Genomic DNA, 25,139 nt, shown 5'->3' with positions numbered 1-25,139 from the left:
CAAGGCTCCTCCATCCATGGGATTTGCCAGGCAAGAGCACTGGAGTCAATTGCCATTGCCTTCTCCATAAGGAAGCTAGATCCATCTTATAATATATATAAAAATTTACTCAAAATAGATCAAATATTTAAATTTAAGAGCTAAAACTATGAAACTCTTTGAAAAAAAATAAGGGGCAAAGCTGCATGACCATGGATTTGGCAACAGCTTACTAAATATGACACCAAAAGCACAGGCAAAAGCAGCAAAACATAATGTGGACTCTATTAAAATTCCAAACTTTTGTATTTTTTATATCCTAATTGACTCACTGGAAAAGACCCTGATCCTGGGAAAGACTGAAGGCAGGAGAAGAAGGTGATGACAGGATATCTTATATCCTGCCTGCACTGCAGGCAGATTCTTTACTATCTGAGCCACCAGAGAAGTCATAAACATGCTTTAATTATTATTATTATTATTATTTTTAAAGGCCAAGGCTCCTTTTTGGAATCTTTATTCTTAGCCCTTTATCATATGTAGTGGAAAATACCTCCCCCCCCCACCACCACTATTGACTTAGGGCTTGGGCATGTGACATGCTTTAGGCAACATGTCAGCTACTGTGACAGAGGCGGGTGTTTGATACTTGTTTAGACAGTCAAGCTGGCCTCCTGCACCTCTGCCACTGCAATGATAACATGTTCTGGCTGGTCTGTTGGTTCACAAAGGATGAGATACATGTACAGCAGAGCTGATCCAGTTGAACTCAACCTATGCTGGTCAAACCACAGCAAGGTGACTAAGTCCAGCTGAAATCATCTATTGCCCACCCCACCCTCATAGATGTTGACCCACAGTGAATGACCAGTGTTTCGAGCCCCTGAATTTTAGAACTGTTTGTTAGGAAGAACTGACCCAGAAATACGGCATCAAGAAATACACTTTCCCTTACAAGTCTTTCAAGTAAAGACTTTTCCTCTTCATCTGTCCCTTGATCCTGCAGCTTAGACTATTCTTGGGTCCACCTACTTGCCCCCTTTAGGAACCACTAGGGAAACTCCTTTAGAATCACCTTCCTCCTCTCTGTGCAGACCTCACTGAAGTTTCTGTGATTTTGCTGTTTTATGTAACTAGAGCCACTGGATTTCAGATAAGCACAAATGACAAGCGGGACCATGACTGAGGAATGTCAGAGCATGTCAGCCGGTATCTTTTTTTGTTTTTTTTTTTTTTTTTGGTTTTTAAATGACAGACTGAGATGTTGCCTGGGAAGAACTTATCCTGAGGAAAGAAAGCATTAAGAAGCCCAAGACTGGTGCAATAAACAACACCCAGAATCACAGCTGTTGTGAGAGAGGATAGAGAAAATAGAAGGTAAATGTATTTTTTTTCTTCACAAGTAAACACTATTTAATTTTAAAGATTTTTTCAAAGAATAACAAAGTAAACAATTATATTCTCACTATATTTTCTTTCAGCTTGCTTTTTAGTAAAACAAACATTATAGGAAAAGCTAAAGTCACTGTGAACAGGAAAGTCCCTTATAACTAGTTAAGCTAGTTAGTAGTTAATATTAACTAGTTAATAAAGTCCCTGATAACTACCTCCAAAATCATTTCAGGGCTTGTTACTTTGTGAGTGTGATATTTAATAGAACCCAGTTATTAGTCATAAAGCTATCTCCTTTTCCAGCTCTCAAGGACTCATATATAGGTCTGAGAGTAAATGACGATACAAACAAAAGGTGAAAGTGCTAGTTTCAGGAAAAAAATTTACATTTAAGACATGGGAAGAATGTGCGGTAGAAAGTGTGGGATTCTCTCTGCTTAAACAAAGCAGCATCTATACAGTAATAAAGTACTGTAAATATACTCAAGATAAAATGTTAAGACATTCAGAAAAGATAGTACCACTGCTAACAGCAGTGCCATCAACAGCACTTAGCTTCAGTGGAATGAGCATTAATGCCATTGAGGGTGAACCCAACAGTTTTCTTGAGTAGATGTCTACTGTTTCATCGTAGTCCTAGTCAGAGGCAGCATTAGCTATTTTAGAAAAGGAGCCCTAATGAACGGTCATCAAAACTCTCAGTACTAACACTGGTGGCTGGAGAAAGGCAATGGAAGCCAACAAAGTTACTGAAGACTGAAAGGATTAAATATCCCTTGAGAAAAAAAAAAATAAATAAATAAATATCCCTTGAGGACTTTCAGAAATATTGAGGAGGACCAGAGGTTAGGAGAGTGTAGGAGCTAACTTGAGAAATATTAACATTGTTAATACTATATAATTACAAATGTCTAGTAAAATATTAACAATGAAAAAGATAATTACCAAGGGAAAGAATTCTTGCTTTAATATGAGCTCCTAACAGGTTGTATCCTGAAAGGTATACAGATTATACTCAAGAGTCAGAAAAACTTAAGTCTTGGTCTCAGATTCCTAGCACCTTCAAATTCCTGTAGGAATAAAAGAAAATTCTTCCCAATAAAGATAACATCACCCTAGGCTTCAAATTATTACTACAAATCATTTTCAAAAACTTTTAGTAAACAATCAGTGATAGTGAAACAAAACTCCTGTTTCTGGCCAAGGCAGAATAACTGTCTTAGGAATATTCCTCTCACTGTAAGTAGCTGTAAATTGGACAGAATAAATAAAGCAACTGCTTTCAGGGGGGGCAGACACAGGGCAGCATAAGACTGTAATCTCAGAGACAAGGGAATCCATTAGGTGAACTCCATGACTCTCCGTGCTCCTCCGGGTATAACTTTTCAACAGCACAGAACACAGAAGTACAAGCAGAGTATGGTGGTCCTGCTGAGCTGAAGTGGAAGACAGTAGAACTTGGAGCAGCAAAAATCACTGAAATCTGCAGGGCAAGACATGGCATTGGAGAGAAGGAAGATCGAATAAGGGCCCTAGAATTCCCTGGGGGGGGTTTTCTGTCGTCTGTGGCTCAGAGTTTGATAAAACACAGATTGCTGGGCTCTATCTCCAGAGTTTCTGATTCAGGAGGACTGGATGGAGCCTGCAAATATGTAGTTCTGTTACTTGATGCTGATGATGCTGATGACACAGGTGGTATTGATGCTCCTGATCCAGTCCCATACTTTGAAAATCATTCTTTTTAAGTAAAAGACAGTCCAGGTTAAAAATAAAATAAACCATATCTACTAAACCTTTCTCACTCATCTGAGTCACTACAGCATTAACAGAGAACGTCTGAGGATACAAGAAAAATGTATAGTTAACTTTACACAAAACGAACAACTTCTATGATAAATACAACTTCTAAGGCATTGATGGCCTACCTGAAGATCTCTCACATTTGGAAAAGGAATTCCTATTGTTACGACAGCACGGGCATTATCATCTGAGAAATCCAGACCCTCACTCACTTTACCACGACAAACTGCCACCAGGAGGGCTCCATCTTAAGCAACAGAAAATCAACATTTTTAAAAGCATAATCAAGATTCCTAGAAAATGTCTTATTCTTGTCATTTTGAAAAGATCTGATTATTAACTATAATATCAAATTAAAAAGAATCAAAATTAAAAATTACTATAAGATAAAGTTTTTAAAGCTCAATGTCTTCAGATAAAACAAAATTACATGTTGACACAACATGGTAGGACCAATTTACAAACTGTGTATCTCCCAGTTAAACTATATAGGAAAACCATGTCAGAATAATAACCTGCATGTGAACTGAGAAACTGTGAATCAACTGTTTTATCTTTAAAATATTGAATTTGATATCACTACCTTTACCACCAGAATGTAAAGTTATCAGAAAGATTTAAAGGACTCTGTATCATACTGGATCAATATTATACTGAAAAGTATTTAAAACATACACACACAGAATACTCTGTGTATAATCTTATCATACAAGGATACTGACAATCATGTTATAGCATCTTTGTGATGTGGCACTGTTCATAAGTTATTATTATTAGCCCTTTCTATGAAACGTTCTATGGGCATTTTCTAACTTGGAAATTTAGCCTTCAGTTATGTTTACCTTATGCAATTAAGTATAAGCACAAAGTATATTTTTGCATGAAAATGTAACCTCCTTCCGCTAGTAAGGAAGATATTAATGCATACCCTATCATCTTCTTTGATAAAACATTTTAGGTAGTGTAAGGAAGTTTATAGGATAATACCTGAAGGCATCCCATTTCTTAAAACTGAACTGGTATCTTCAAGTGAAAGTACTCATAGGAGAACAACTCCAAACAGAAGAATGTCTTTAACTTAATTTCCTTTTCACTCAGGATTATAGAAATAATTTTTGAAAAAAGGCAATACAAATACAATTCTAACAGCACCAACTTCTCACTTTGTGGTAAAAAACTGTTTCACTATCAAATAATTTCCAATTACCTTTTTCTCCTTTGAACTTGATTGCATCGTAGTACACCTGCAGTAATTCATCAAAATCAATTTTTTCTCCTCCCTGTGGTTCTACAATGACTGTCTTCACCAACTCCAGATTATGCCATAAACCAGTAGAGAGCCAACGTTCTTTTAACTTTTCTAATAACTGAAAAGGGGAAAGAAAACATTGAGTTTCTTGTGTGTCCAACTGAACAAACCTGTATTTACCTGTTGAAAGACAATCTGATTACAATCTGACTATGGCAAGAGTATTAACATTTCTATGTTTTAGTCTAGAAAATGAGGAAAACAATTATACATCGTAGAGCTGTTACTGGGTAAATTCAGTAACCAACTTAGGAAGCTTTGCAAGAGGCCCTGCACACAGTAAGAGCTCCATGAACGCTAGCTGCCACGGCTGCTGTCATCACTGTTACTACTTCTAACATCACTGCTGCTACTCTACTACATCTGTCACTGCTATCTTGGGGATTTCAGAAGCAGGAAAAAAATCACTTTGAAGCTCATAAATCTTAAATTATCTCTAAATCTAAGGTAAAGTTCTTAGTATCTTTAATTAAATGAAGATTTTTAAAGATCATTTTACATAGTACATAGGCAGCCATGATGCTTGAAAATTTGATCATCACTGATAAACTGAATTGAGTAAATATATAAACAGAACCTCAGGCAGCCAACAAGTAAAAAACATAAAAGCACAAATGGAACACTTACAAAAACAACCGTGTGACAGATTACAAAAGGACTTTCAACAAATTTCAAAGAATATCAGATTAACCACATATTCTAACAATACAAACTTAGATTAAAAGTCAATAACATAAAGTGAGAAAAAACAATCATACAAGCCCAACACTAAAGATTATATTCTTAAAGAGCATATGGATTATATGCCAATTATATCTCAATAAAGCTGCAAAAAGAAAATAAATAACAACAAAAGAGAACATACAGAGAAGAAATCAACAGAATTCATGACATCTTTAGATCTGAATGACTAAAAAACGCACTCACAATCAAAACATGTGGTATGGAATAAAGGTAATAAGAAAGCAGAAGTTAGTAAAGATAAGAGTTGAAATAACTTAAAAAAAAAAAAAACAGCGGTAGAGATTATTATGACTTAAGTTGAACTGTTTTACTTGTTTTATGCAAAGAGTTCTATGTAATATGGGCCAATTCTAACAATACAGGCAGTGAGTGAAGTGAAGGTTCTCAGTCGTGTCTAACTCTTTGCGACCCCATGGACTGTAGCCTACCAGGCTCCTCCATCCACGGGATTTTCCAGGCAAGAGTACTGAACTGGGTTGCCACTTCCTTCTCCAAGGGATCTTTCTGACCCAGGAATCAAACCCGGGTCTCCCACATGGTAGGCAGATGCTTTACCGTCTAAGCTACCAGGGAAGTCACAACATAGGCAAGCATCAAGAAATTACTTCAAGTCCTCCAGCGTACAAAAACTAATTTTTATAAGATGATTTATTTCCTCAGAATTTTAATGTATCTATTTTTGGAAATAATAATAAGACAACAAAACAAATTTTTAAAAAATCACTGCTATGGTCTAAATGTTTGTATCCCTCCAAAATCATATGCTGAAATGCTAATCTCTAAAGATAAAGGTATCCAGAAGTGGGGACTTTAAAAGTGATTTGGTCATGAGCATGGAGCTTTCACAAACGGGACAGCGCTCTTATTTTTGCGATCTCACAGAGCTCCTTTGCCCCTTCTACCACGAGGGCATAGCAAGAGAGAACTGGCTCCTCACAGGAAGAGAGTCCTCACCCAACCATGCTGGCACCCTAGTCTTCCACTCTCCAGGGCTATGAGAAATACGATTCCATTGTTTATAAGCTACCAGGTCTGGAGTATTTTGTTCCAAAAATCAGAACACACTAAGAAAATCACTAATTGGTAAAACAATTCATTGCATATTATACATTGATCAGGGTATTCTGATCAATAAGAATAAAAATTTCCCATAACACCATGTTAACAGGTAAAAAACAACAGGGATATTATTAATTTTAAAAACTTCTTTACTTTGGCTAATAGAATTTACTTTTTGAGTATACACATTCTGAATCAAAGTTTCTCACCATGCAAATTCTTAGTTTCTTCTAGCTGCTGTAATTCAGTTAGAAGAGCATAAAACTATCCCAAGGATGTAAAACCAGATGAAATGTATCATGAATCTGCATAATTGTTGATTCTTAATAGAATTAAGTTCAATGGTGCTATACTGTTTTCTGAAAACACAGATAATGTTTCATCTCTGATTCCTTGAATCCAAGAGAATAACAACTCCAGTGTTTTGAACATTCAAAATCTGGAGAAATTCACAGCATTTTACTGACTGACTTCACTTTCACTTTTACTTTACTTAAGAAAGACCATTAAGTTGATGATTTCAAAATAGATTCCATTTTAATAGATTAACATCTCTTTATGAAGGAAAATCTGAAAAATAAAAAGGAAACTGGATCAAAGTAGAAAATTTCCCCCAAAATTCAGCAGGGATTTTCCCCCATTATGCAGAACAGAATTCAGAATATCAAAGAGTTATAAATTATTTAGAAAATATTTGTTTACAAAAGCTTAGAAAAATTTTAAAGCAGGTGTGACACGCAATATTTCAAAATTTACTACAATGGATAACTATAAAAGACATTCTATCCACTGATTTGGGATTCTAAGAACTTCAGAAATTTATGGTCAATGAAAAGGACCACAAGCTTATAAATAAATAGTGAATATCACAATTAAAAAGTACAATAAGTACTATCAATTACTTCAGAAAACTTACATAACTAACTGTCACGTTGCTGGGTCTTTAAAAAAATTATCTACAAAATAATGCTGCTAAGCTTGTTGATATATCTAAAGGAACTTTTAAAGTTCTTTGATCCTAGTACTTCACATTTTAAAAGGTTCTATTTCTGTTAGATCTCTATCAATGTAAAATGTGTAGGGTTTTTTTTCAATGATTAAACAAAAGACATCGCATCTTCACAAGTTGCAACACTTGCTACCTCATAAATGTTTATCTTTTCTCTATGGTGATGTTACATACTGCGAATGAAAACTCTTCACTGTGAGAAAGAGAGATCAGGACTTTCGTTGTTAGATAAGAGAAATATTGTCAGGGTGATATTTGCACACTGAAGATGCTATTAACCATAAATTTTTATCTGAAATAAAATGTGATATTCACGAATAAAACAGATTAAAAAAAATAAAGTTCTTTGATCCTATTAAATTTTGAAAACTAAACTGTCAGGGTATAATCCTGACATGTAAGATTATAATTTGGAGAACAGGAGAGAACAAAAAGGTAGATCTGAAAAACTACTGCTAATGCAAATTTTATAACTTGAACAAAATTTTCCCCTATGGATAAATCATTCAAACTTGCCTTAATTAAAAAGAACTATTTGAAATACATAAAAACAGCTAAGAAGTGATTAACCAAATATTTTTCAAGAAACTTTTCATGCAATCTAACATCTATTAGCCTTTCCAAAGTGCCACACTATCAATATTTACCACCAAGTCCAGACACTGGATATTATGGGCTTCCCTGGTAGCTCAATGGGAAACAATCTGCCTGCCAATGCAGAAGATGTAAGTGTGATCCCTAGATTGGAAGGATCCCCTCAAGGATCCCCATTCCAATATTCTTGCCTGAAAATGTTCTAAAATTGGTGAACTTTGTAAACATAATAAAACTTACTGAATTATACTCTTCAGGTGAGTAAACTGTAAGGTATGCAAAGTATATCACAGTAAAGATATTTTATTAAAACAATGATAAATAGGATACTTCCAAACCACTAAAAACACGAACAGAGGACAAAAAAAATCACATCAATAGAATAAGGTAAACAAGAGCGGAAAAGAGGTAAAAGAAACCACAAAATAAGATGGTAGAAAATAAGTCCAAATATGGCAAAGAATCAAAGAAAACACAAATTTAATTCATTTATGAAAAATGAGACAATCAGTTCGTTTAGGAGAAGGGAAGGGAGAAGGGAAGTAGTGGGGAGAGGAAAAAGAAAATCAACCATATGTTGTTTATCAACAGAAATACTTAAATTAAACCACAAAGAAATCTTAAAAATGAAGACATGGAAAAATATACGAGGCATATATTTATCAGGTGTATCACAGCCATAAAAAAGTAGACTTCTAAATAAAAAGCTTTAAGAGCTTTAGAGCTCTTAAGAGCTTTAGATATACAATACATGCATATATATAAAAAGTACACCCACCAAAAAGATACAGCACTCATGAATCTTTACGTACTTAAGACACAGTCTGACAATATGGAAAGAAAAAAACTAGCAAGAAACACAATGATAAATACTATAAATACTATAGTCCCTAAATATACAGAGGACTTTAACACACCTCTCTAAGATACCTACAGATGAATTAGATGAAATTAATATAAATATATATTGAAACTTAAAGAATCATCAACCTTACCCTAATGTATGTAGGAAACTTGGTGCTGAATGGAAAATAATAATTCTTTTAAATGTAAAACAATATACATAAATCCACAAAGGACATATTAATAAATTTTAAAAATCTGGAATCATATACAGATTCCCTGGAAACAGACATTAACAGAAGAGTCATTCATTTCAAAACAAAATAAATTTATCTACATAAAAATCTGAAAAAGCTGCCATAAAGTTCTAGGTTCAGGAGGAAAACAAAATGGAAAAAAATTACTTAGAAACAATGTGATTTTTCTAGGTCTCCAACCAGCTTGTCATTTTCTACAATATGTCAATAGAAATGTGATTTAAACAGCAGAACATAAATAAGACTAGAAAGGTCTTAAAAATATTTATTGGGATTCTCCAGAGGTTAAGAATCTGCCTTCCACCCCTGGTCTGGGAACTAAGACCCCACACGGCACAGGGCAACTAAGTCTGGGTGCCACAACTTAAGACCCAGGGCAGCCAAAAGCATATACTAACGGCAATGTGTGAACTGTGCTACAGAAACACAGTAAGTATATAATAAGTAAGAAAAATAAATGAACTTCTGTCATCGATTTAAAAAAGCAAAACGGTGAAAATGATATACAACATCATATTTTTTAAAAACTCAGAAACAAACAGCAAACCTAACATACTGCTTAGGAATATATATGCACTGTGGAATACACATATACGTGGTGTGTCTGTGTGCATGCTAGTCACTCAGCCATGTCCCATTCTTTGTGATCCCAGGCAACGTAACCCACCAGGCTCTGCTGTCAAGAATACTGGAGTGGGTTAGCGTTCCTTTCTCCAGGGGATCTTCCTGACCCAGGGACTGAAGCTGGATCTCCTGCATTGCAGGCAGATTCTTTACTGCCTGAGCCACCAGGGAAGCCCATATTATGTGGTAAAATCACTTAAAAAAATTAAAATTGTAAACTTTAGGACAATTATTAACCCTGAGGGGATGAACAAAATGATGGGAATGTGAAGCAGCATCCAGTTAGCAGTACCATTTAGTTCTTTAGTGACAGTTTTGATATTTTCATTTTATTAATATGCTTCATAACTCATATATTACACATGATCTTTTTTAGTGCTGAAGGTATATTTTATCTATTTGTTTACTTTTAAATATTAATTAATTTGGCTGCACCGGGTCTTAGTTGCGGCATGCAGGATCTGCAATCTTCATTGTGGCATGTGGGAATTTCTAGTTGGACATGCAAACTCTTAGTTGCAGCATGTGGGATCTAGTTCCCTGACCAAGGAAAAGACCAAGGTTTTTTTACCATGGGAAAAGACCCTGATGCTGGGAAAGATTGAGGGCAGGAGGAGAAGGGGACGACAGAGGAAGAGATGGTTGGATAGCATCACCGACTCAATGGACATGAGTTTGGGTAAACTCCGGGAGTTGGTGATGGACAGGGAGGCCTGGGGTGCTGTAGTCCATGGGGTGGCAAAGAGCCGGACATGACTGAGCGACTGAACTGAATTGAACTGAAATGTAAGTCAATGTTGCTCTGAGTTCTGTGAACCACTTTAGTGAATTAATCAAACTTGAGAAGGGAGCTGTGGGAACCTCAGTTTCTAGTCAGTCAGTCAGACACGCAGGTAACCTGGACATGAGATTGCTGTCTGAAGCGGGAACAGTCTTGTGGGATGGAGCCCTTAACCTCTGGTATCTGACGCTCTGTTCTAGACAGATACTGTTATAACTGAGTTAAGCCGTAGGACCCTCAGCTGGCGTCACACAATTGTTTAACGCATGGAAACCTATATATCAGGTGTCAGAAGGGAAGCTGTGTTGTAGTAGATTATTAATCATAGAGGAGACACAGGAGAGGTGTTTTTTCTCTTGAGCGTGGTACTTACAGGAAATTCAGAACTGAATTATAAATTGGGAAACCAAGACAAACAGACATAACAAGAAGAATGAATACAGATGAGACTGATCAGCAGCAGAGTCCAAATAAAGAAAAGAGTGCAGCAAGACAATCTTACTCCTTCTTTATCACAATGCACATCCAATCCATCAGCAATTCCTGCCACCACTGCTTTCAAATATTGTCTAGACTCCAAACACCACTACCATAGTGGTCCGTGGGACTACCATCTCTCACATGAGCTATTAGCACTGACGCATACAGTCACCATGCTTCTTATGCTCTCTACAGTCTGCTTCCATACAGCGGCCAGCACAATCCCTTTAAAATTAAGTCTAAAGCCTCCAACGGCTTCCTACCGTCTCAGAATAAAATCCAGTCCGTCCTGTGGCTCGATTTTACCACAGTACTTCTCTGACCTACGATTCTGTTACACATCTCCCCTCCTTCAACCCAGGCAGTCCTCCTGTTGACCAAACAAGGCAAAGAATCTGCCTGCAATGCAGGAGACCTGGGTTCGATTCCTGGGTTAGGAAGATCCCCTGGAGAAGGAAATAGCAACCCATTCCAGCATTTTGCCTGGAAAATTTCACGGACAGAGAAGACTGGCAGGCTAGTGGGGTCACAAATAGTTGGACATGACTGAGTGATGAACACACACACACACAATCTTCTTATTGATCAAACCAACCAGTACTCTTCTTTCACAAGGTTCCTTCTGTCTGAATATTCTTCCCCCATATCAGAATAGTTTGCTTACCCACTTCTTTTAGGCCTTTACTCAAAGTCACCTTCTCTGACAGGCCTTCCAGAACCATCCAACTAAAATTCTAAAGTACCTTTATCCACTCCCCTAGGAGTTCCATTTCCCTTTTCTTGGCATTATTTTTCTACACAGACCTTACCATTATCTCTCTGTACTAGTCCACTCAGTGAAAGTGAACTGTTAGTCACTCATTCATGTCCGACTCTTTGAAACCCTAGGGACTGTAGCCCGCCAGGCTCCTCTGTCCATGGAATTCTCCAGGCAAGAATACTCGTGTGGGCAGTCATTCCCTTCTCCAGGGGATCTTCCCAATTGAGGGATCCAACCTGGGTCTCCCTCACTGCAGGCAGAGTCTGCACCATCTGAGCCACCAGGGAAGTCCTTAGTCTACCCAGGCTACCATTAAAACAAACAAACAAACAAAAAGCTCCAGTCATTTCATCATAAATATACATATCAAATCATCATACTGTATACCTTAAACCTATATATTCAACAATACTTCAATAAAGCTGGAGAAAATATACCACAGATGGGGAACTTAAATAGAAATTTATTTTTGCAGTTCTTGACACTGGGAGGTTGAAGATCAAGGTGCTGGCTGATTCATTTCCTGGTGAGATTCTTTTCCAGGCTTGCAGATGGCCACCTTACTGAGTCCTCACACACTTTTTCCTCTTTGCTCATGCTGTGGGGGAGACAGCAAGATTTCTAGTATCTCTTCTAGTACAGACACTAATGCTATCAGATCAGGGTCTCACCCTTATGATTGCATTTAACCTTAAGTACTTCCTGTGAGTTTTCATTTCTAAACACAGCCACACTGAGGGGTCAGGGTTTCAACATGTGAATTTGAGCACAGGGAAGGTATAAACATTTGGTCCATGGCATCATCTAATATATAAGAATCTTTCTATATATCTGGTTTATTTTCTGTCTTTTACCCCTGAAATGATTGTTTGTTTGTCTTGCTCACTGCTAACTGTCCAGTACCTAGAAAGTGGGCAATACATATTTGTTGAATGAATTTAACAAATGAATAAAAAAGGAAGGTTCAAAAAATTGGAAGACCAGAGAAGGTAGTAAAGGAGAAAAAAACTCCCTATAAAGTCAGGTGCCAAAGTCCTTGATAAGAGTATTCATGTGATCTGTAACACATCAATACAGATGAAGCAGAAAGGATGACATGATTAAAAGACATAAACCCAGAGACTAGAGTTTTCTGTTGGTGAGTTTCTCTTTTTCCTTTCCTTTCTTTTTTCCCCTCCTTCCAAAAAAAGATGGAGAGGTTATGGTTTAGAAAGAGCAATGGAAAATAAATAGGATACCAATCCTGAGGTACTACAGAGAAAAAAGCAATCACAACGTGAAAGGACTGACAAGAAAATGACATGTCCTCTGTGTATATCCAAATTCTAGTTCAGGTAAGGAGGTACACGAACACTGTAAAAAAGGGATCAGGGGATTTGGTGACTATGAGACAATATTTCCACAGAACACAATGTGTTTATTGTAACCTCTTCCATGAAGATTCTTTTTTTTTAAAGTATTTTAAAAGCCTTCTTTTCAGGATTATACAGGGGCTATATGCAAATCTAGAGTGTAGCTCTATAGCAAAAAAAAGTATTACTGATTGCTTGGAGAAAATGGTTTGTGACAAATTTTTGGTTTTAAGTTAAAAAAAAAATAGGTCTATAGTTTTTCCATTCTCATTACAGGTGACACTCAAATAGCCATCTGTACATCTTAATTACTTGCCCCTTGCCGGAAAATTCATACAAAATTATATACCCACTACCCTCAATTTTTAAAATTTTCTTAAGTATCCCAACAAAACACCTAAAAATCAAGAAACCTGGAGTAAAGTACACTGACACAGAATCATCTCTCAGGTTTTGACATACATGTGTAAAAAATGTGAAGAATCTGTTACAAAATAGTTTACTTAGCTCATAAAGAGCAAATGCTATTCACATATAGAGAATCTAGTCTATGTACAGTGATACAGATTATTTAATCTACTCATTGACATTCACATCACTTAGATTTGATAAGTTCAGAAAAAACATTTTTGTGTAGGACCTCACAAATTAAAAGACATTTTTGAATGTTTAATGCCTTATCTGGATATTGTCATTTTACTTTTTCAAGCTTCTTAAAACTGGTATCTCACTAGGGAGGCAGTAAGTTAGAATGCAACCTAGTGGGGAAATCCTGCATTTGCTCAATGTCTATAGCTTTTACACAGTTCCAGATGTTCAGTACATTAATAATGCACTAACTCAAAGACTCTTTTTGAAACTTTAGAAAGTGTAAATTGCATTAAGACCTCCTTGCCCTCATTAATGGTATTGTTACAATCCTGGCCCTCTGGAAAATGTTTTTTGGCATGTGTTTAACTTTATAATATTGCCATTTACTCACTTTAATAGCCAGTACTCAAGTCTTAATGCTTTTAATAGGACTGCCTAAACAGACTACCATCTCTTGTAATCTTTTCCACATAATTTATTTCTTGGGTAAAACCTGTCATATCTTTCCATCTGAAGATGATCTGTCATATTCATTTCACGGGGTTCTAATATTTAAGAAATACCCACTTTCTTTGGTTCAGTTGATATGTACTGATAGTTGGCATAGGAATAATATACACTTTCTTGAAAACAGAAATGAGAAATTAGTAGTAGTATATTTTTATAACACTTTAAAGGAAAAAAGGGCATATCCTTAATTCTTGCTGCATCAAAATATAAAATATGAGAAAGCCAAAAATATTCATTTCTATTGAAACAACTTCCTATACTCTAGCTATTTAGTGTTATCTCAAGAGGCTGAGTTATAGTTCAGGATCAAACTATCAATGAATATGCATGCAGTCAGTAATACATTAGGAAGAATAATAGGGAGGAATACTGTCCTGAAGTGAAAGGAACATCGCTGTAGTTGTTGGCTAACTATATGGAAATGAAAGGTCCTATAGTCTCAGACAAGGAGTAGTCTTTCTCATAAATTTATTAAAAGAATGAAGACAATGAAACTGTCAAAGCTGCAGTAATTACTCAAACTGATATACTTATTTACAGCCATTTATTGATATATTTTAATAAAAATCCACAATACTTACAGTGAAACATTTTTCAAAGAAAACAATTTGAAAAATACATTTCTTCACCTACTTTGCTGAAATCTCTTGAAAAGAAAATAGTAAGAACGCAACTGATATTTAAGCACAAAACAAATTCTTAACTCTTTAAAATACGAATTTCAAATTTGTTGATTGATCAACATAATTGGTTCATTAATGTCTTAAAAAGTATGTATTCAACCAATTTTGCTACTTTAGAGTCAAGAAGTATTGGCTTAGTAAATGCTGGCTGAACCAGAATGAATCAATTCACTTATACCTTTCATTTTTTACCTGAGTAGACTGATTATAGTTTTAAAAAAGTAGGAGGGGGGGCTCATTTTCTATCCCTCTGTTAAAAGACAAATAATTAGCGTAAACTGAACAAGATCAGTGCATCTGCACTATTAGAATCTAAGGTATAATCTAGACTGAGAAAAGAAAATAAGAAGCAACCCCTGCAATGTTTCCTAAAAGCTACCACTTTCAGGTATTGCCAAACTGAATCTCCTGTAAAGTTGTTACTATAAAACTTGAAGGTGAAATGCTTTGGGAAAAACATCACTTCACAGTCTAGTGGAGAAGACCTAAATGAAAAATGCATAAAATACAATGTGGTAAGTGCTATTATAGATGTATATGGCTAGCCAGAGGAAAGAGTGACTAACTTTGCCTCAGGGTTAAGGATGGTTTAATAGAGTAAACCTTTGAGCTGGATGGAGAGTATAAAATTTCTGGATAATAGAAGAGTCAGAGAGTGGATTTCAAGCAGACACAACACCATGAACACTACTGCTGCATAACAAATTATCTGCAAATCCAGTGACTTAAAATAAGACTCACTTTTTCAAATAATTTTAAAATTGTGGTAAAATACACGTAACATAAAATATACCATCTTAATCATTTTTAAGTGTATAGGTCATAGTGTTAAGTATATTCCCTTTATTGTACAACCAATCTCCAAAACTCAATCTTGCAAAACTGAAACTATATCCATTAAACAGCTCACTCTCTTCTTCCCCGGGGCCCCTGACAACTTCCCTTCTACTTTCTGTCTCTATGAATTTGACTACTCTAGATCTCTCACACAAACAGAATCATATACTGCTTGTCTTTTTCTGATTGGCTAATTTCATTTAGCATAATAACCTTCAGGTTCATCCAGGCTGTGGCATAAAAACAATACCCATTTTATTACCTCAGTTTCTGGAGGTCTGAAGTCCAGGCATAACAAAACAGACTGGATTCTCTGTTCAGGGTCTAAAGTGGGTAAGTTGTTTCCCAGGGCTGCAGCTGTCACCTGGGACTTCAGGTTCTCTTCCAAAGTCACTGGTTATTGACAAAACTTACTTCCTATTGGCTGTAGGACAATTGCTTCCATTTTTCTGCTAGTCATTAATCAGGACTGCTCTCAGTTCAGAGGCTACCTGCAATTCCTTGCTACATGCCCCACCCTCCCACCAGTCAGTTTAACACGGATGTGGCTTTCTTCTAGTCTAGCCAGATATCACATACCTCTGACTTTTTCTTCTGCAACCAGCTTCAGAAAAGTCTCTGCTTTTAAAGGGTTCAAGTGATTATGTAAAGCTGAGCGCCAAAGAATTGATGCTTTTGAACTATGGTGTGGGAGAAGACTCTTGAGAGTCCCTTAGACTGTAAGGAGATCAACCCTGAAGGAAATCGGTCTTGAATATCCATTGGAAGAACTGATGCTAAAGCTGAAACTCCAATACTTTGGCCACCTGATGCGAAGAACTGACTCACTGGAAAAGATTCTGATGTTGGGAAAGATTGAAGACAGGAAGAGAAGGGGATGACAGAGGATGAGATGGTTGGATGGCATCACCGACTCAACAGACATGAGTTCAAGTAAGCTCCGGAAGTTGGTGATGGACAGGGAGGCCTAGTGTGCTGCAGTCCATGAGGTCTCAAAGAGTTGGACACGACTGAGCGACTAAACTTACTGACTGATTTTAAAGTCAACTAACTGCAAAATCCCTTCACAGTACCTAAATTAGTATTTGACTGAACAAATGAGGGAAGGCGTGTATATACCTTTCCTTGCATAATAGGGCCAGGAATTGTGGGGGCCATCTTAGAACTCTCCCTACCACTTTTATGCAGGTATGAAAATATATGGCAGCTCAAAGCACTCACAGTAATAAAATATGCCTTTAAAAAGGGTATATATATATTATGGGGGTTGCTGGCATAAGGCTGAAAAATAACCAAGGCTTCCAGGAAATGCAAAGGATTTTAAGCTTTATCTTTCAGAAAACTGGGAATTACTAAAGGTTTTTAACTCTTGGTATACCATTAGAGTCTAATGTATCCATTTTCCATTTTTGAACATTAAACTATTTATAAAGATATTTCATCACTTTTTCTTACCACATGTCCCCCCTCCAAAAAAAAAGCCAAGAGAAAATGTACTTTATTAAAATAGGGTCAAACCTTTGTTGTAATTACCACAGGGGTTAACTGAACTCTTCTATAATTCTAAGAAGTATTACGGGATCTCACTGACATTACTTTTCCTACATCTTGAAACATTCAGTTGTTTTAATAGCCTACAAATAATTCCACCATTATCCATTATTACTCATCACATTATTCCTAATAATTAAAAAAAATATAAAATAATAAGAAAGAGAAGAATGATGGAATAACTTAGGAGGATGCAATAATGGGCTGCCACTCTTTTTTCTCATAGTATTGTTCAAAGTATTGCATCATCTTCCCAGAAATTAGAAAACTGAGGACACCAAATACTTGCATTTATATCCAAAATAGCAAAGAAAAGGAAATGAACAGAGAAAGATGTATCATAATATTAGATGAATAAGAAGACAAAAGACAAAAGTCTGAGGAACATTCCAATTCTAGTGACAATGGTGAAACTGGATGGTGTAAGTGAAATCTCAGACTATAAATCGTCAGATAACAATATACTGCACAAAATTTATCAAATTCAAGAACTCATATGTGATCAGAACACGTCTAAGGACAAGAAACAACCATAGTCTCATCCAGTTAATTATTCAGCAGGAAGGACTTTATCCCACAATATTTTGTGACAGCAACATCGACCGTCTCTTCCCGTTTCATTGTTGCAAAAAAGACATGTGACATTAGTCTCTGACTTTTTTATATCAGTATACCAAAATTTACTTGTTACAAAGAGGTGTTGTTATGTCTAACCTCTTTTTAAAGTTTAAAATTTAATAATGTTGATTTTTAAACTATTCCTTTATTCTTAATTCTATAAATCATTCCCATGACTTATAAAAAAGAAAAATGACAAATGGTTATGACTGTTTTTACTGGTTTACTGAGGGTTAAACAGGAGAGTGACATAATCAATATGGAGGAAAAACTGGTGCAGGGAAGGCTGAAGGGAGAAAGATCAGTTAAGAATAAGGCTTTCCTGGTGGCTCAGTGGTAAAGAATCTGTCTGCCAGAGTAGAAGATATGGGCTCGATTCCTGGTCCAAGAAGACCCCACACGCTGTGGACCACCTAAGCTGATTCTCAGGTCTTGAGCCCGTGCTCCAGAGCCCAGAAGCCGCAACTCCTGCAGCCTGCATGTCCTAGAGGCTGTGCTCCACTGCAAGAGGAGCCACGTGATGGGAAGCCTGCACACCACAACAAGAGAAAGGCCTGCGCAGCAACGAAGACGCAGCACAGCCAAAAATAAAAACAAATTATTTCTTTAAAAAATAATTTAATTTAAAGATGAGGACCAAACCAAAGTTAACAGAAGTAGCATTAAATAAATGGATGAGAAAACAAGCCACAGTTTGGGAGAAAATACAATTCTGGGCAAAAGTCACATCTGATAAAGAACTACCAACTCAATGGGCATGAGTTTAAGCAAACTCTGGGAGATGGTGAAGGACAGGGAAACCTGGCATGCCACAGTCCATGGGATCACAAAAAGTCAGACACGACTGCGCTACTGAACAACAACAACAATCCAAAATATACAAAAAACTTCTAAAATTTAACAATAAGAAAACAACCTGATTGATAAACGAGTCAAAGATCTGAACAGTCACCACCCTAAAGAAAATACACAGATGGCCAATAAGCATATGAAACGACGTTCCACATCTTAGGTCATCAGGGAACTGCAAATCAAAACAACGAGATAGCACAACACACTTACTAGAATGGCCAAAATCTAAACCAATGACAAAACCAAGGTATCTGGTAGGAATACCAAATAGTACAGACACTGAAAGACAATTTGGCAAACATACACCTGCCATGATTGGTAGTTGTGGTTTAGGCACTAAGTTTTGTCTGACTCTTGCAACCCCATGGACTGTGGCCAACCAGGCTCCTCTAACCCTGGAATTCTCCAGGCAGGAATACTGGAGTGGGTTGTCATTTCCTTCTCCAGGGGACCTTCCTGACCCAGGGATCAAACCCACATCTCCTGCACTGCACGCAGATTCTTTACCAACTGAGCCACCAGGGAAGCCCCAACACTTACCATAAAAGTTAACAGTTAAAGTGAAAGATGCCCAGTCGTGTTCGAGTCTTTGCAACCCCAATTCTCCAGGCCAGAATACTGGAGTGGGCAGCCATTCCCTTCTCCAGGGGATCTTCCCAACCCAGGGATCGAACCCAGGTGTCCCACATCACAGGCGGATTCTTGACCAGCTGAGCCACAAGGGAAGCCCAAGAATACTGGATTGGGTAGCCTATCTCTTCTCCAGCGGATCTTCCTGACCCAGGAATTGAACTGGGGTCTCCTGCATTGCTGGCAGGTTCTTTACCAGCTGAGCTACCAAGCAATCCAGCAATTATGCTCCTTGATATTTACCCAGATAAACTGAAAACTTACATCCACTTAAAAACCTACACACAGATGTTTACAGTAGCTTTATTCATAATTGCCAAAACCTTCCGTAGGTAAACGGACAAACTGTGGTCCAAACAATAGTAGTTCACACTAAAAAGAAATGAGCTGTTCAAGCCATGAAAAGACACGGACGAAACTTAAGTGCATATCACTAAGTGAAGACACTAATCTGAGAAGGCTACATATTGTATGATTCCAACTACATCACATTCTGAAAAAGGCAAAACTTTGAAATTAGTAAAAAGATCTGAGGTTGCTATGGGTTGGGGGGAGGGAGGAATGAAGAGGCAGAGCACAGAACATTTCAAAGGCAGTGAAACTACTCTGCATGATACTATAATGGTGGAAACAAGTCATTACACATTTATAAAAACTAATTCTCTAAGTGTTATTAAGTATATAGTAACAAGGGCAACTCTACTTTAAACTGTGGGCTTCAAATGGTAATGATGTGTCAATATAAGGCCATCAGTATAATAAATGCACCATTTTGGTGAGGAATACTGATAACGTGGCACAGTGGTACATAATCCACGTGTCAATGCAAGAGACGTAAGAGACAGGGGTTGGATCCCTGGGTCGGGAAGAGCCACTGCTGTAGGAAATGGCAACCTGTCCCAGTATTCTTGTCTGGAAAATTCCATGGACAGAGGAGTCTGGCAGGCCACAGTCTGTGGGGCTGCAGAGAGATGGACACGACTGAGTAACTGAACACAGTGCATCCAAAATGTCAGAGGTTACGCATGTGTGAGGCCAGGACAGAAGTCCTCTGCACTGGTCACTCAATCCTCTGTGAACCTGAAACTACACCAAAAGATTTTCAAAAATATTACATAATCAATAGATTTTCAACACTAAACTGCTATCCATAGAATCTTTTCCTTGATATATTTCCCTTCATGATCTGTAATGTTACCACGATTTCCTAGTTATACCATCTTCAAGCTAACATTCCCTGAACCAGGTAACTGAGGCAAATGCTATATCTAAAAACTCTTCAGAAATAGTACTTTCTATCAAGGCAAATACCAATGCATTGTTATGGACTTTAAGCATTCATTCACTACATCCTATAGAAAATGTCATATCTTTTGGCAGAGTTTTAAAATGTGATAACCCTTGAGAATCTGGCACCTTAAAAGTGAAGGCAAGGGGCTTCCCTGGTGGCCCAGCAGTGACATGCCTGCAATGAAGGAGACACGTGTTGTATCCTTGGTACAGGAAGATCCCACATGCCATGAAGCAACTAAATTCATGCGCCACAACTGTTGAGCCTGTGCTCTAGAGCTTGGGAACTGCAACTGCTGAACATACGTGCCCCAACCACTGAAGTCTGAGCCCTAGATCCTGTTCTCAGCGATGAGAGAAGCCACCCCACGAGAAGGCTGCATACCACAACCAAAGAGCAGCCCCCACTCGCCAGAGCTAGAGAAAAGCCCACGCAGAAACAAAGACCCGGCACAGCCAAAAAACAGATAATCATACAAAATAAGTGAAGACAAGGTATTGACAGAATTCACACGGGACTTTCCGTTTGTTGTATTATTTGAGAATATTCAATCCTATTATAAAAGACAAGAAACCAAACAGATATAAGAAACTCATAAGATGTTAAACCACACACAGAATTTGAAAACCTACAGGACATGTTAAACGGATATAATAAGTACAGTATATATGTATGAATATAAACAGAAAGGGATAGTTGGATCAAGAAGATGCTAAGTGTTCAAGATATGCTATATAGTGCTCACTTCGGCAGTACATATACTAAAATTGGAATGATACAGAGAAGATTAGCATGGCCCCTGCACAAGGATGACACGCAAATTCGTGAAGCATTCCATATTTTTCTGTTGGTGGGAATGCAAATTAGTACAGCCACTATGGAAAACAGTGTGGAGATTTCTTAAAAAGCTGGAAATAGAACTGCCATATGACCCAGCAATCCCACTTCTGGGCATACACACCAAGGAAACCAGATCTGAAAGAGACACGTGCACCCCAATGTTCATCGCAGCACTGTTTATCATAGCCAGGACATGGAAGCAACCTAGATGCCCATCAGCAGATGAATGGATGAGGAAGCTGTGGGACATATACATCATGGAATATTACTCAGCCATTAAAAAGAATTCATTTGAATCAGTTCTAATGAGATGGATGAAACTGGAGCCCATTATACAGAGCGAAGTAAGCCAGAAAGATAAAGACCATTACAGTATACTAACGCATATATATGGAATTTAGAAAGATGGTAACGATAACCCTATATGCAAAACAGAAAAAGAGACTCAGATGTATAGAACAGACTTGTGGACTCTGGGAAAAGGCGAGGGTGGGATGTTTCAAGAGAACAGCATTGAAACATGTATATTATCTAGGGTGAAACAGATCACCAGCCCAGGTTGGGTACATGAGACAAGTGCTCGGGCCTGGTGCACTGGGAAGACCCAGAGGGATCGGGTGGAGAGGGAGGTGGGAGGGGGGACCAGGATGGGGAATACATGTAAATCCATGGCTAATTCATTTCAATGTATGACAAAAACCACTGCAATGATGTAAAGTAATTAGCCTCCAACTAATAAAATTAAATGGAAAAGAAAATAATAATAAAGAAAAAAAAAAAAAGATATGCTGTATATACATAAGGCACCAAACAGTCAAGATATACTAAATGTATCTGAGGCGTATGAAACACTCAATTATTCATGAAATCTTTTTTAATTCATGAAATCTTAATTCAGTCACGAACTGTTGACACCCATCCTGGCCCCATATATCCCCTTCCCAAGAAAGGCAAGTAAAGGCCATAGCTGCTCAGCAGGCCAATCAGTAGGCTATAGCTGTGGCCAAGTATACCTGCCCCTGCTTTTCTTTAATAAAGCAAGACCGTGTCGTCAGCCTTGAGCACTTTCCATCTACTGGGCCAGGTGGCTCAAACTCATTCTAGTCTGTGTAGCAATAGTACCAGCAAGGAAAGCTGGTGTGGCAGAAAATGAAACACAAGACACATGAATACTGCACAACCCAGGATTTAGGTAATATGCTCAATCCCACCCACTTGTACCCCTTCCTGTATGTGTTAGCTTACTCTTAACTCTTTCCTTCTACTTCTAAGCATATGTATCAAACTCGCTTAAATAAACTTTGCAATTGAAGCAACTTAAGGTGTCTGTTAGCTTCTCTGTCCCATTACCTTTGGGATAGCCTACCTGATGAGTGTTATCTGGTGGTTAACCATTGCATCAAGGTAATTTCCCATCTGACAACACCCAAATCACCTAAATTCAAAAGCTACCAATCTGAAACTGTCAGCCAAAAGGAAAAAATCCATTGGTCTCTATTACAAAGATTAGCTGGGTATAAGACTGTAACAAAGATGAATGCCTGGAGCCTCCAAACTTTGTCTCAGTTCAGTTCAGTTCAGCCATTCAATTGAGTCCAACTCTTTGCAACCCATGGGCTGCAACACACCAGGCTTCCCTGTCCATCACCAACTCCTAGAGCTTGCTCAAACTCATGTCCATCAAGTAAGTGATACCATCCAACCATCTCATTCCATCATCCCCTTCTCCTCCTGCCTTCAATCTTTCCCAGCATCAGGGTCTTTTCAAATGAGTCAGCTCTTCGCATCAGGTGGCCAAAGTACTGGAGTTTCAGCTTCAGCGTCAGTCCTTCCAATGAATATTCAGGACTAATTTCCTTGAGGATGGACTGGTTGGATCGCCCTGCAGTCCAAGGTACTCTCAACAGTCTTCTTCAACACCACAGTTCAAAAGCATCAGCACTTTCGCCCTCAGCTTTCTTAATGGTCCAGCTCTCACATCCATATATGAGTACTGGAACAATCATAGCTTTCACTAGATGGACCTTTGTCAGCAAAGTAATATCTCTGCTTTTTAACATGCTGTCTAGGTTGGTCATAGCTTTTTTTCCAAGGAGTAAGCATCTTTTAATTTCATGGCTGCATTCACCATTTGCAGTGATTTTGGAGCCCCCCAAAATGAAGTCTCTCACTGTTTCCATTGTTCCCCCATCTATTTGCCATTAAGTGATGGGACTGAATGCCATGATCTTCATTTTTTGAATGTTGAGTTTTAAGGCAGCTTTTTCACTCTCTTCTTTCACTTTCATCAACAGGCTCGCTCTTTAGGTCCTCTTTGCTTTCTGCCATAAGGGTGGTGTCATCTGCATATCTGAGGTTATTGATATTTCTCCTGGAAATCTTGATTCCAGCTTGTGCTTCATCCAGCCTGGCATTTTGCATGATGTACTCTACATATAAGTTAAATAAGCAGGGTGACAACATACAGCCTGACATACTCCTTTCTCAATTTAGAACCAGTCTGTTGTTCCATGTCTGGTTCTAAATGTTGCTTCTTAACCTGCATACACATTTCTCAGGTGGCTGGTATTCCCATCTCTTGAATTTTCCACAGTTTGTTGTGATCCACATAGTCAAAGACTTTAGCGTACTCAATGAAGTCGATGTTTTTTCTGGAATTCTCTTGCTTTTTCTATGATCCCCAATGAATACTGGCAATTTGATCTCTAGTTCCTCTGCCTTTTCTAAATCCAGCTTGAACATCTGGAAATTCTCGGTTCATGTATTGCTGAAGCCTGGCTTGGAGAATTTTGAGCATTACTTTGCTAGCGTGTGAGATGAGTGCGATTGTACGGTAGTATGAACATTCTTTGGCATTACCTTTCTTAGGGATGAATGAAAACTGACCTTTTCCAGCCCTGCGGCCACTGCTGAGTTTTCCAAATTTGCTAGAACTTTGTCTAGCCCATACCAAGTTCAAATAAGTTGCTTTAATATGGAAATGTGCAATAAATTAATAAGTTAAATTTAACCAATTTGCCTATTATTTCCCCCAAAAAGCTTTTTTAACTATGCTTTTATCCATGGAAAATACAGAACCAACGTTGGGGAGTGAGGGATGCAGAGTAGTTGGAATGAATGCAGTTTCTAGATCTATTAGTTGACCCTCTGCCAAATAGGTTACTTGGCCATCCTTGACTCTAGCTTAATCTTAACTTCTCGGTCTTTTTCTCCCTAGATCTTTCACTTAAAATATTGTAACCTGTATATATATATATTTCTTTTTCAATTTTTATTGAAGTATAATTGCTTACAATCTTCTGCCAGTTTCTATTGTATAGCAAAGTGAATCAGATACAGATATAAGCAATATATTTTCATAAGGTTTTTCTGGAACTAGATGTATGCATGTTATTTATAGACAAAGGATATAAATAAAATGAGTTTTGGCAAGCTCTGGGAGTTTGTGATGGACAGGGAAGCCTGGTGTGCTGCAGTCCATGGGGTCACAAAGAGTCACACACAACTAAGCAACTGAACTAAACTGATAAATCACTCTATACATGCATATAAGACAAAACAAAGCAAAAAAACTGTTATTTAAATAATTACTTTCTAATTACTTTCTCAGAATACCAGATCACTTACTCATTAAAGCAGTTTTTCAACCTACTCCTCTTATAGTATCTCCCTAACAATAATAGTTTAGCTTACAAGCAAAGCCAAATGTGCAAAGTAAATATAAATACTGAAATATACCAATATGTAGGTATT

General features: G+C 37.5%; 1 protein-coding gene and 1 non-coding gene across 2 annotated transcripts in view; one reads left to right on the top strand and one right to left on the bottom strand.

The window, feature by feature from the left end:
• The window catches only part of BRIP1 (BRCA1 interacting DNA helicase 1), a 186,402-nt gene that overhangs the window by 56,866 nt on the left and 104,397 nt on the right, over positions 1–25,139 (bottom strand). The window contains exons 15-16 of the mRNA XM_020902076.2: positions 4,379–4,538; positions 3,297–3,418 (exon numbers count right to left, since the gene is read on the bottom strand). Of these exons, the coding sequence (XP_020757735.2) occupies positions 3,297–3,418; positions 4,379–4,538 (282 nt within the window). The remainder of the gene's footprint in view (positions 1–3,296; positions 3,419–4,378; positions 4,539–25,139) is intronic.
• On the top strand, positions 21,284–21,390 carry LOC139039225 (U6 spliceosomal RNA). The gene has a single exon (XR_011492548.1). It is a non-coding gene; the product is annotated as a U6 spliceosomal RNA (small nuclear RNA).

Source organism: Odocoileus virginianus, chromosome 17, assembly GCF_023699985.2.
Source record: "Odocoileus virginianus isolate 20LAN1187 ecotype Illinois chromosome 17, Ovbor_1.2, whole genome shotgun sequence".
Lineage (NCBI taxonomy): Eukaryota > Metazoa > Chordata > Mammalia > Artiodactyla > Cervidae > Odocoileus > Odocoileus virginianus.
The sequence above is the reverse complement of the archived record's forward strand: the minus strand, read 5'-3'. Positions and strand labels throughout refer to the sequence as shown.